Source organism: Anguilla anguilla, chromosome 6 (assembly GCF_013347855.1).
Source record: "Anguilla anguilla isolate fAngAng1 chromosome 6, fAngAng1.pri, whole genome shotgun sequence".
NCBI classification, from domain to species: Eukaryota; Metazoa; Chordata; class Actinopteri; order Anguilliformes; family Anguillidae; genus Anguilla; species Anguilla anguilla.
Genome location: NC_049206.1, coordinates 6,297,915 through 6,310,824, shown reverse-complemented (window position 1 = coordinate 6,310,824; position 12,910 = coordinate 6,297,915). Strand labels below are relative to the sequence as shown.

Below are 12,910 nucleotides of genomic sequence, written 5' to 3'. Positions count from 1 at the left end.
CCTTAACATTTGAAGAGAAGGCAGTCTTTGTGTATTGCAACTGGAGCACAAACTCTCCTTTTTCAATGCAGGCAGGCAAGCTTCAGGACTGGTCCCTCGGTCTCCTAGTGGTAAACCACTGTTACTGCACCTACCTGCTGAGGGAGACACCTGCCTACTTACCCCTTTCCACAGAAGCTTCTCCCACCTACAGGAATGTTCTTTTGACATGCATCAATGAGTGCAGACACACCTGCAAAAAAAAAAAATTACCGGAAGCAGATTAGTGGGGAATTTCTATGTGAGCAGTAACTCCACCCCCCCGCCACCAGGTGGAGACATTTTGGGTTACAGGTGGTTGGTTAAAACTACATGAGTTCTCAGAAGTGTGCTGGGAGACCGTGACAGAGCTTGCAGGCTGCAGCAGGCCTCTGACGGATCACAGCGCAGAGGTCAGGGGTTAAGGTGGACAGGTGAGCAGGTGGGCAGGTGGGCTTTCTCAGCACGGTTTGCGTAATGAAGCACGTTAAACAGCTTAAGGGGGATTGTTCCCGCTCCTCGTCCTGCCGGTGTCAACGCACCCCCCTCCTCACATCTCCTCAGTGCCTATCTTTAGAGGACCTTTGCTGAAACTGAAGTGTGTGTGTGTGTGTGTGTGTGTGCGTTTGTGTTTGTGTGCTTGTGCGTGTGTGTGCATGCGTGTGTGTGTGTGTGTTTGTGTGCTTGTGCGTGTGTGTGTGTGTGTGTGTTTGTGTGCTTGTGCGTGTGTGTGCATGCGTGTGTGTGTGTGTGTGTGTGTGTGTGTGTGTGTTTGCATGTGTCTTCAGAGAGAGAAAGAGAGCATGTATGTAATAGTGTGTCTGTATCACTGTGCAAAGATCTGTTTGTCGATTACATGTTGATAGGGATATATGACTTTGTGTGTGTGTGTCTTGAGAGAGAGAAGGAGCATGTATATGACAATGTGTCTGTATCACTGTGTAAAGATCTGCTCAGCAGCTCTTTGTTTTGTTATACTGCAAATTGTTGCTTGTTAGAGTTTCATTATACTCATTAATTGTGAATGGGCCTCTGTGCTGATTTGTGTGTTCCTGAGAGTGAAACTGATGTTCTCCGCTATCGTACATCACTCTGGATTAGAGCAACTGCCAAGGGACTGCAATGTAAAAATGACTGTAATGTAATTTGCTCCTGTTAGTTCAACTGATCAGGATATTGCACAAGTGTGTGTTGGTGTTATTCAGAGGTTGTTTGAGTAACAAGCAGACAGACGGAAGGACACACAGGGGAACCGGTCACTGCGGATTGATCACTGGGGATTGATCATAAGGGACTGATCACCGTGGACTGATCAATGGGAACTGATAACTAGAGATTGATCACAAGGGACTGATCACAGGGGACTGATTGCAGGGGACAGATAACTGGGGATTGATCATAGAAGACTGATCACTGGAGACTGATCTGGGGTATGGCATGACAAGATCAGTCAACACTATGAGGATCACAGGTGTCCAGTGGCCAGTGTTCTCGTCAGTACCAGCCGGCTTCATCAACTGGAGTTTCGGACCCCACCTCCACAACCCTAAAGACCCCTCTAAAACCGTTCCTCAAGGTCAAAATGCCGTTCCATCAAAAGCAGCATAATAAAAACACGTCAAACTAAAGCATGATAGAGTATAAAGACAATGCCAGATGCATCTTTTCAAGTGTAGCCGTAGAGGGCAATGTCAAGTGTGCGAGCGACATTGACCCAATGGGGGGTGGGTGAGGGGGGGGGGGGGGAGTGGATTTTAAGATACGTGAATTAACCCCTCCGTCACACCTACCACCCCCTCACCCTGCCCCTATCCCAGACCCTAGGCTACATTCAGCAGGGATCAGGTCATATTTAGCTTGTGGCTTAACAGACTGAAGTAGCCTACCTTTGGCCACAGAGGGCTATCACCGCCAACCAATCAGCAGTCAACTGCTTGATGAAAACCACGCCCACTTTGTTCCCTGTCAAGTCCATGTCGGTTAAAGGCCTGGGTCTGTTGGCTGAGAAAAACCAACTCTGTGTCAGTTAGAATTTGCAGTTTTACAGTTCGTTCACTTGGTGAATGCTTTTAGCCAAAGCGACTAAGAGTTTACATTACAGGCATTTAGCAGACGCTCTTATCCAGAGCGACTTACACAACATTTTACATCGTATCCATTTATACTGCTGGATATATACTGAAGCAATTACGGTTAAGTACGTTGCTCAAGGGTACAACGGCAGTGTCCTTACCCGGGAATCGAACCTGCGACCTTTCGGTTACAAGCCCAGTTCCTTACCCACTGTGCTACACTCGTAGATAAGTACATTTCACATGGTGTTATGAAGAACGGCATGTTAGTTTACACCAATCCCTAAAAGTAAGAGGAGAGTCAGTAGAGTAAGGGGAGAGTTAGAGCATGCCATGATCTGCTCCCTGCTCCATGACACTGGAGACGCAGAGAGGAGCAGAAGCACCTCCTCGTGCTCACTGCATACTGGCCCTCCTTTACTCTGGCAGGAGCACCAGCAGCAGCAGCAGCAGCATGCAGGGTGGAGGTTTCTAACATGGCTGCAGCACAGGGGGTGCACCCCCCTGGGTGGGATCCCTGACAGGTGCATGGAGGGAGGCCAGAGGATTACCTGTTCCTGGGGATAAACAACCAGTTAATGCTAACCAGCGAGGGCAGGAGAGAAGCCCTGTGGAAATGCACAAAGCCATGCTAATGCTACTAGCGCTTCGCTAAAGCACCAGCAAGTGAAGTTATAGTTCAGTCTGTGAATGAATGGAAACCTACAGAGACAACCTTCTACTCTAACCTGGAGCTTTTGATGTAGCTTTTGTGTGACTGCGTGCGTGTGTGTGTTTGCGTGTGTGGGTGTGCTTGTGTGTGTGTGGTTGTGTGTCTGTCTGACTGTATATCCACCCAGCATACTGTATATATTCCTGTAGTTTTCAGAAGATTAATGTATGATATATCAAACGGTTTGGTAGTTTTTGAGCAAGAGTGCCATTTTGAGTCACCTGGATTGCTTGATAGCCCACACACACCTGTAGTTTGACTTTGGGCTTCAGTGTAAAGGTGTGGTTTGTGTGGTGTGTGTAAGATCTGGAGGCTGTGCTCTCTTCTCTCAGCCTCTTTGGCTCCTCGGTGTTTGAAGAGCAGAGCGTCAGGTACAGTACCGTCGATGGGTCCACCTTCAGCAGAAGCTTTGCAGAGCCCGCTAAATATAGCGGACCGAAAAGCTCCTTAGAGGAGAACCCTCTTATGAACTCTCTTTCCGTGAACAGCGCCCGCGAATAGAGCCTGCAAAGAGACTTAGGAGCAAATCCCTCCTGAAGTGTTTAATTTTAAACGAGTAATCACCTGAGTGTGAGTGCCGTCTTGGTCTCCGGGTGAGTTCGGGAGGCTCATTCGTTGGCCGGGACAGGGAGCGAGTCACACACGCGAAAACGAAAAACCCGCTCGCACACGCACCCAGCTGCCCAGGGGAGAACAGCTCAAGTAGCAGGACAGCAGAAGGAACCCGCAAAAAAAAAAAAAAAAAAAAACCCAGAAAGCCTGCGACCATGTGCGACATAGGGGGTCTCGACAACCTGGTGGCCAACACGGCGTACCTGAAGGCCCAGGGGGGCGACGACAAGGAGATGAGGAAGAGGCGACGGAGCCTGTCCCTGCCCCAGAGCGCCCAGTGCGCCGCCATCCGCACCAAGGTGGAGCCCAACTTCGAGTCGCTGTGCGAGCAGCAGCCCATCGGCAAGAGGTTCTTCCGCCAGTTCGTGGCCGCCAACCCCACCTACGCGCTGGCCGCCGACTTCCTGGACGAGCTGCTGAACTGGGAGCTGGCCGAGGGCGCCGCCAAGGACAAGACCCGGCAGAACATCGTCAACCGCTTCTGCAAGGCCGACTCCAAGACCTTCCTGTCCTTCCTGACCGGCGAGCCGGCCGAGAAGTGCAAGGCGGTGACGGACCGGGACTTCCAGGAGGTGATGACGGGCAAGGTGCGGGACGCCACCAGGGAGTACCTGAAGGGGAAGCCCTTCCAGGATTACCAGGCCAGCCCCTTCTTCGACAAGTTCCTCCAGTGGAAGCAGTTCGAGAGGCAGCCCATCAACGACAAGTACTTCTACGAGTTCAGGACGCTCGGAAAAGGGGGGTTCGGAGAGGTGAGGAGACACTTTTTTTGTTTGTTTTGTTATGTATACATATATATATATATATATATAGAGAGAGAGAGAGAGAGCCAATATATTGCCATTCTTCATTTACAATTTCTGTGATAATGGAAGGCTAGCTGTTCTGATTACTGTTTTGGAATTTAAGTACATGTACCAGTGATATCAAGACATAATACTTCATACATTTTTTAAGGATACGAATAATATAGAAATATATTTAAAATAATCCAATTATTGCCACTTTGGTTACAGAGGGAAATATCACAAAATGATCCATGTAATATATTATTAAACAAAACAATAATGTTAAATTTCCACATATTCAAGATTTGTTACAGTATACTTATACATATATGGTTAAATGTTTTCATAGCATAAGGGCAAAAAACAGACTGAAGAAATAGAATGACCCAGATTGAAAGATTTTTAAGTTCTGCACTGGGAACAAAGAGGAGAAACTGATATCCTCTCCTCGGTGCGCAGGTGTGTGCTGTCCAGGTAAAGAACACGGGACAGATGTACGCCTGCAAGAAGCTGGAAAAGAAGCGACTGAAGAAGAAGAGCGGACAGAAGATGGCCCTGCTGGAGAAGCAGATCCTGGAGAAGGTCAACAGCCCCTTCATCGTCAGCCTGGCGTACGCCTTCGAGAGCAAGACCCACCTGTGCCTGTGCATGACGCTGATGAACGGCGGCGACCTCCGCTACCACATCTACAACATCGGGGAGAAGGGCATCGAGATGAAGCGCATCGTCTACTACACGGCGCAGATCACCACCGGCATCCTGCAGCTGCACGCCATGGACATCGTCTACCGCGACATGAAGCCCGAGAACGTGCTGCTGGACAGCCTGGGCCAGTGCCGGCTGTCCGACCTGGGGCTGGCCGTGGAGCTGCCCAATGGCAAGACCACCACCCAGAGGGTGAGGCCTGGGGAGGGGGGGGTCAGTCTGATGTCGCCATGGCAATGGTGGTGGGGGGGGGGGTGTGGGGGGTGATGATGAGGTTGATGATGGTAATGGTGGTGGTGGTGGTGGTGGTGGTGATGGTGATGATGGAGGTGGTGATGACAATTATAAGAAATGCTGTTGGTAAGGATGCTGGTGATGGTGACGATGATGATGATGATGATGATTGATGATGGGATTCTGATCTTGCTATCTCAGGAGAAACAGGTCAAAGCTTGGACACAGGATTATCCAGTTAAGGTGCTGAGTAGTTGAATAGTTCTTTGCAGAATTGAAAGTTTTTCTCCTCTTTATGATATGCTATTGCTGTGCAGTAGGTGCAAATTATGGAGATTACATAAGATTATGAGTGCTATTAATCTTATGCAATACTCTTATAGAAGATCTTTTTTTGAGGATGCAGGGAAGGTTGTGAGATAATGGGTGGTTGTGTCATTGTACCAGTCTCTCAGGGTGTATCATGTGCACTGAGAGGGCATCTGTCCCGAGTTCAGGGAAGAGACACCATTTTGGGGGGTGTAGGGTCTTCCTCAATGGTTCTGGGGTAGAGAAGATGACATCACAGGTGTAGCTTCTGCTCCTTTTTTGGCTGGTTCCTGGTAAAGCTAAACCTGGGGATTACGCCTCAAGAGGACTTACGCAATGCAAAGGATCCTGGGATGGGAAGGTACAGCCATACCAATTATAGACTCACGCTAAGGTCAGAGAGCCACACTACCTCTTTAACACCTCCAGGTGTAAGTTCACAAATATGTGATTGGAATGTTCTTAACTAAACATTTTAATGCTGATGTAACAATCGCTACTGGTAACTGAAAGCAATGGAGTTCCAGAACACATTCCAAAAGGACCTACACTTCAAAAGGGTTAAATAATCTGGGGAAGACTGGCAGCTGATCTACATTTTCACACACATGCACTTTCGTGAGACTGAACAACACCCTTGCACACAAAATTACTTTGTCATATTTGTCATGCTTCAGCCCACATTTGCTTAATGTGATGTCAAGAGGACTCTCCAGTGATGGATGAATTAGCTGATGACTGTTGGGTTATAAAACTCCTAGTCCTCCTGTGACCGTGGTTTCACAACCAGGACATACAGTGTGAAACAGAGGAGTCGCTACGCCCCCCACCCCCCCAGCCCACCCCGAGATGGATTTAGGAACATAAAATGTGGACGGGGTGGGTTGTGACATGCCGAAACAGAACAGGCATGTGTCACAGCGTGATGTCACCGTGGAAACATGTGAGGTCCGTTCTCATGTTCATCCACTTCTGATCCTTCAAAAGCTGATTTTGTGTCCCTATGTAAAATGCCTTACTCTGGTCTAATCTACCAGTGAACTGACTCCAGTGCATAGAGCAATTAGATAATTCAGCTAGAGTAACTGGGGGATCCAAAAACCCCCATACACACCTATATATGGCATGGAGCGGGATAGTGTCGAAAAATGTACCTCATTCTGAGCAAGCCTGTTAAGCAAATAAAGCCTTATTTAACCAGATCCCAAAGCCCTTTCTTCCTCATGCGGCAGTGGTGGCTCCCCTAATCTGTCGGGCTACTTGGCACGCACAGGCGGCCATTTTGTGTAGAATGCAGAGCAGAAGGGGATCAGGAATCGGCGCCGACTCCTTTACGGAAAGAAGAGCGCTTGTCTTCTGGCCGGTTGCCTTTCCACCCTGTTGGAAACACTCTCTTTTTTGGCACCAAAAATTTAATAAATATGAATGAATGTGGAAGAAATGGAAGATACAGCCAACCAGCCGTTTGAAAGAAAACACACAAAAAAAAATGGGAAGAATCAAGGAATGTTGCTGAAATTGGAAGCAATGGCGTCGTGGGGACGTGGCTGTGATCTGAAACGGAGGCTTATGCACCTGTGTGGGAATTTTCTTGTTGTAAAAAAAGGAAAGAAATCACCATACACCACCATAAAGAAGAGCAATGCAGTAAGTCGGCCTTGGAAGGAGTGTGAACGCAGAAGTTCGGGGGTTGACCTCCAGGCTGAGGACACCGTTCACCTTGTTTGTCTGCTTTTATCTGGATTGCGCCCAAAAGTCAGAACTGACCTCAGTTTCGTCTCAGCAGCGCATCCCATAGGCAATTCAAGGGGGTCCCAGAAGCAGGTCGCTGCTCAGCAAAAAGGGAATAATGCATTACCCCTCGAAGAGTATCAATCAATCAATCAATCAATCAATCAATCGCATTTTATTTTTATAGCGTATTTTACAGCAGTTGTCACAATACGCTTTACAGACAACCCTGGCCTAAACCCTCACAGTATGTTTTTCAAATTTTTTATTTTTAATGTTTTTTTTCAAAAGTCTGTGTCAGTGTTCTAGAACTCTCCGTCGCGCTTTCGATTGCCACCGGCCATTGTTACATCATCATCAGAACGCTGAGTTGAGAACGTTCCAATCGCATGTGCGTGATCTTGCACCTTTTAAAAGGAGGGTTGGGGGGAAGAAGAAGAAGAAGAAGAAGAAGAAGAAGAAGAAGAAGAATAGCAGGGTGCTGTTGTGGAGAGCTGGAGAAAGCTTATTATCCTCCGCCTTTCTCCTGTGGCCCCTGAAGCGGGGGCAGGTGCCTGGGAGGCGGGGGTGGGGGGGGGGGGAGCTGCACAGGGCTTTGGTGGCTTTGTGCTCCTAAGCCTCTTACTTAGAGGGCATTACAGTAAGCTGCCTCTCATTGGAATGCCCAGCGCACCTCTCCTCACGCGGGAGGGTGGTGGGTGGGGGGGGGGTGGGGGGGTGTGGTGGGGGATGGGGGAAGCCCCAGGTGTGACTGTCGTCCGTGTGTCCTTCCACCTGTATCTGTGTACCTTGGCCTCTGTCTCCCTCTTTCTCACATTCTCTTTCTCTATCTCTGTCTGTCTCAGTACCTCTCTCTTGCTTCTCTCTCTCTCTCTTGCTTGCACACCCTCTCGCTCTCTTTCTCTCTCACTCACGTTCTGTCTCACTCTCACTCTCTTTCTCTCAGTACCTGTCTCTCTTGCTCACTCTCTCTTTCTTCTCTCTCTCTCTCTCCTACACTGTTCTTCATTTTAACGTTATTTGCTGTGAGCTAAATTAAAAACAGAGCTAGCAGGAAGCCCGGGTCCTTAGGAGGAACCTTTAGGCCAGACTTACCGAAGGTTTGGGCCTGTGATAAGGGCGTTAGTTTGAGGCGGTACAGTGGAATGCAGGCTGGACGGTGGCCAAACTTCAGAGCATATATGAGTTCACCAGGCCTATGGGGATTAGATCCCCCACCATTACACTCTGTGCTGTGATCCCATCTCTATCTGTAACCCTCTCTGCTTTCCCCTGTCTACATAAAGGGAGAAAATCCATGGGGGGGGGGGGGGGGGGGTGTGTGAACTGCCTGCCCTCATTTAAATGAATACAAAATGATAACAGAAACAATATGTCTGCTGCTTGTCCATGACAGCAGTATTGCCTGCGCTACAACCTTCAGTAAATCAAACCTGGATAAGAGCGTCTGCTTAATGGCTGTAATGTAATGCAATGATAAGCTGGTTGACCTGGATAAATACTGAAACAATTCAGCTTAAGCATATTGCTCCAAGGGTAGAACCGCAGTGCCCTGCCTGGGAATCAAACCTGCAACCTCTTCAAGCCCTCTCTCCCTCTCTCCCCCCCCCCCCCCTCAGGCGGGGACGGGTGCGTACATGGCTCCAGAGATCCTGAAGGAAACCCCGTACCGCTCCTCGGTGGACTGGTGGGCGCTGGGCTGCAGCATCTACGAGATGGTGGCCGCCTACACGCCCTTCAAGGGGCCCGACGCCAAGAAGGACAAGGTGGCCAAGGAGGAGGTGCAGAGGCGCATCTGCGAGGACGAGGTCAAGTTCGACCACAAGAACTTCGACGCGGCCACCAAGGACATCATCAACCAGTTCCTCAAGAAGAACATCAACGAGCGCCTGGGCTGCAAGTAGGTCACCTCTGTCTGTGTGTGTGTGTGTGTGGACATGTATTACTATCTTTGTGAGAACCAAATGTCCCCACAACGATAGAAAGATGAGGAAAATTACGCAAGGTGGGGACCTTTTGCTGGCCCCACAAGTTCAAGAGGGTTAGGACTTAGGGTTATGGTTAGGGTTACAATTAGGTTAAGGTTAGGGTTAAGGTTAGGCATGTAGTGGTTGGGGTTAGGGTTAGGGTTAGAGGTTACGGAATGAATGTACTCAATGGGAAGTCCTCACAAGTATAGCAATAAATTATTGTGTGTGTGTGTGTGTGTGTGTGCGTCTAGGTGTGTGTACGTGTGTGTGAGTGTATGTGTGAGTGCATGTGTGTGTGTCCGTGTGTGTGTGTGTGTATGTGTGCACGTCTGTGTGTACGTGTGTGTGTGTGTCTTGCTCCTGACGTAAGTGTGCGTCTACACCCCTTGCAGGGGCGACGACCCCCGGAAACACGAGTGGTTCAAGTCCATCAACTTTGCCCGCCTGGAGGCGGGGCTCATCGACCCCCCGTGGGTGCCCAAGGCCAACGTGGTCTACGCCAAAGACACGGACGACATCGCCGAGTTCTCCGACATCAAGGGCATCGAGCTGGACGCCAAGGACGAGAAGTTCCACAAGGACTTCAGCACGGGCGCGGTTTCCATCCCCTGGCAGCAGGAGATGATCGAGACGGGACTCTTCGACGAGCTCAACGACCCCAACCGGAAGGAGTCCGCCGCCGGGCTGGACGACGACAAGAAGTCCAGCACCTGCATCATGCTGTGAAGGACTGTCAAAAACCCCTCCGGTCCCTTCCCTCCAAGGTGCAAGGTCAGAAACGCGTGGTCGGAGCGTTCTTAACCGAACGTTCTGACGCTGGTGTCACAATCGCTGCCGGCAACCGAAAGAAAACGAAGGAGTTCTAGAACACCGACTTTAGAATTTTGAAAAAAAGAAGAAAAAAAAACAGAAAACATTCCAAAAGACCTACTCTGCAAAAGGGTTAATGATGTATAATTCTTAAACGGGAGAAACGCAAAAGAAGGCTGTGGCAACCCCTGGTTAGGGAGAGGGAGGGGGGGGGGGGGGTGCGTGTTGCTTGGGAACCACAGCCCCCAACGTGCAGCAAGGCAGTCTGAACGATGGCGTGTGCGGACTATCCCGGACACCGCGGCTGCAGTGGAAGCCTCCCACCAGCAGGTTCCGCTAGCCAACCGGCCGTTTCCCCATAAAGAAAAAATAAGGGTGTATTAGCACATTCAGTCCTCCCAGGCTCTGTTTGACTGTAGTGTACAGAAAAGCTTTAGTGCAGGTGGCGTTCCTCCCAGACGCTGGCATTCTCAGGTGCTCGCACAAGACCAGCGTTTATTGGCTCTCCTCTTCACATAAAAAGAGGAGTGTGAACTAGGTTTCTTTTCATTTGTTTGTTTGTTTGTTTGTTTGTATTGTGTTCTAGCTTTAATCTCACAAAATACTACCAGCATACTGCAGGTGAACATATTTCCAGTTAAATCAATTTCTATATTTTTTTGAATCATAAAGGTTCCACAGCTATTTTTTTTTTTCTACAAAAGTGCAATGAAATGTATCCATATCCTGTTTACTACATTGACATGTGCTTTGTTCTGAGCTAGACTGGAATTATATCTGCAATCTTGAACTTTACTTCAATAGTCGTGGGTTATACTCTCTGGGTCCACAGGTTGCGCTCATCCAACAGATGGTTTTACTTTTATAAATATGTAAATGTATGTATCAATTTTTCTTTCTCTACTCTGTCTTCTTGTTTATTTTGTTGCTTCGTAAGCCCCAAAGTAACGGATGGGCCCTTGCATTTGGAATCAAAAATGTGTGTCAGGGCATCGGGGGTTAAAACTGCCGTCAAAGAGTAGGAGATGAACATGGCGGCAGTTTGAACCGGAGATTGAGGCAGACATTTTGGAGAAGTGGTCCGGCCAGTGCACTCAAAATGCCGATTTGTTGCAAGAGACGCCGCCGTTGTACTCTCGAAAAAAGGTACATCACCTTTTATACCCTTGAGAAAGGTGCAGCCCCACCATTCGTCCAGTACTCCAGCTGTTTCAGAGTATAAAATATTAAATTATAAACATTGTTGTTTTATTGGATAAGTAACTTTTCATAAGTAACTGTTTTTTTTTTGGGGGGGGGGGGCTGAGTTAGGTATATTTGTTACACTGCACGATATTAAGTGATACACTGCAAATTATTATAGTTTGCAGTGTTTGCAGAGTAAATAACCTGTGGGTGTGTCTGTGTGCTGGCTGTAGGAAGGTCGCTCATTCATAATGGACGGACTTGCTCAAAACATGAATTCATCAGAACCAATAAAATATTAAATATTTCTTTTAAAAAACCTGTTACCTGTTTTTTATCGCTAGTCTATTTCATCAACAGACTTCTTTCTGTCTTTGTAATTCATGTTAATCTTGCTTGGTAAATGTGACTTAAAAAAAAAAAAAAAGAATTTAAAAATTCCTACCTGATTTTCAGGGCCGACCAGACTAACGCCTAATTTTCAACTGCTTCAACACTGATTCGTTTTTCAGTTATCGCTGAAATAAGAAACTCTGGTGATTGGTTGATGATTAATCATGGGAGGCCCACACCGTGCATTCAAAGACTCTGATGAAGGACAGACATGGCAATGACTAATGTTGCCGAGTAGCAAGATATGCGGTGTTGCAGAAAATTTCATTTTCTTATTTGCATTTGAGTCCCTATGGTGTACGTTATCAGGGGTACAGGCGCTAGACCGTCAATCCATTTGAAAATGCACAGGTCTGATGAGAGAGAGAGAGGGAGGGAGGGAGAGAGAGAGCGGGAGTGCGAGAGTGAGAGAGAGAGAGAGAGAGAGAGAGAGAGTGTTTGTGTGTGTGCATGTGTGTGTAAAGCAAAGCACAAAGACAGTAAATAAATGGGTCAAGAGAGGATCCCTTGACCGATCTCCATTTCTGTGCCTCACTCTGGATAAGAGAGCCAGTGACTGCAATGCAATGAATGGAATTCCCTTCCATGACCTACAGACTCATGCTGTTTCAAGAGCTTCAAGGATCCAATTTGGCTCATGCGGTTTGAAACGAATCATCACAAACAGAAAAACAATTTGCCCACGAAATTAAGATCCAAGCCCCAGACAACCAGCCATCGCCCCTTTCCTCACAATAAGTTTTTTGTTTTTTTTACTAACATTACTTACAGAAAGCTGTCGATTTGCGCCATCGTCCTGACGCTTGAAGCTTGCAAAGAAGCAGTCGGACAGCTAAAACAGGCCAGCTAATGCTGCCTAAGGCAGTCAAACACGCTCATTTTATTATGAGCTTCTCTGGCTAATCTAAGATAGAGATTAGGCATCACTGAAGCTCTTAAGAGCTTGATTAGTGAGGAGTCTGCTCCCCCTCGATTGCAGCTGGCGCCCTCCAGCGGTCACACTAATATCACACTAAATACACATTACAATTTTCGGTCCTTTGACGCCCTCCTGTGGTCAGACTGAATGACACGAATTACATTTTATAATTTTTGGTCCTTTGGCGCCCTCCTGTGGTCGGACTGAATCACACAAAATACAGCTTATAATTTTCGGTTCTTTGGCGCCCTCCTGTGGCCGCACTAAATGCATCTTGTAGTTTTGTGCTTCCTTGGCTCCCTGATTCGATCGCACTAAAAACACTGCGTCACATTCAAGACCCTGCGTTTGCTGTAGCATAATTTATCAGATTAAAATTCAGCTTAAATACACTGGGTGTCATTTTTTTTGAATCGGCATAACAGGGTGAGGACTGTGTTGAAGCTGCGACT

The 12,910-nt window shown here is 47.9% G+C and overlaps 1 protein-coding gene across 1 annotated transcript; it reads left to right on the top strand.

The window, feature by feature from the left end:
• The first annotated feature begins 3,569 nt into the window (after window positions 1-3,569).
• grk7a (G protein-coupled receptor kinase 7a) lies at window positions 3,570-10,136 on the top strand. The gene is made up of 4 exons (XM_035423448.1): window positions 3,570-4,166; window positions 4,662-5,099; window positions 8,801-9,081; window positions 9,544-10,136. The coding sequence occupies exons 1-4, from the start codon at window positions 3,570-3,572 to the stop codon at window positions 9,875-9,877; spliced, it is 1,650 nt and encodes a 549-aa protein (XP_035279339.1). The 3' UTR covers window positions 9,878-10,136.
• The last annotated feature ends 2,774 nt before the right edge of the window (window positions 10,137-12,910 follow it).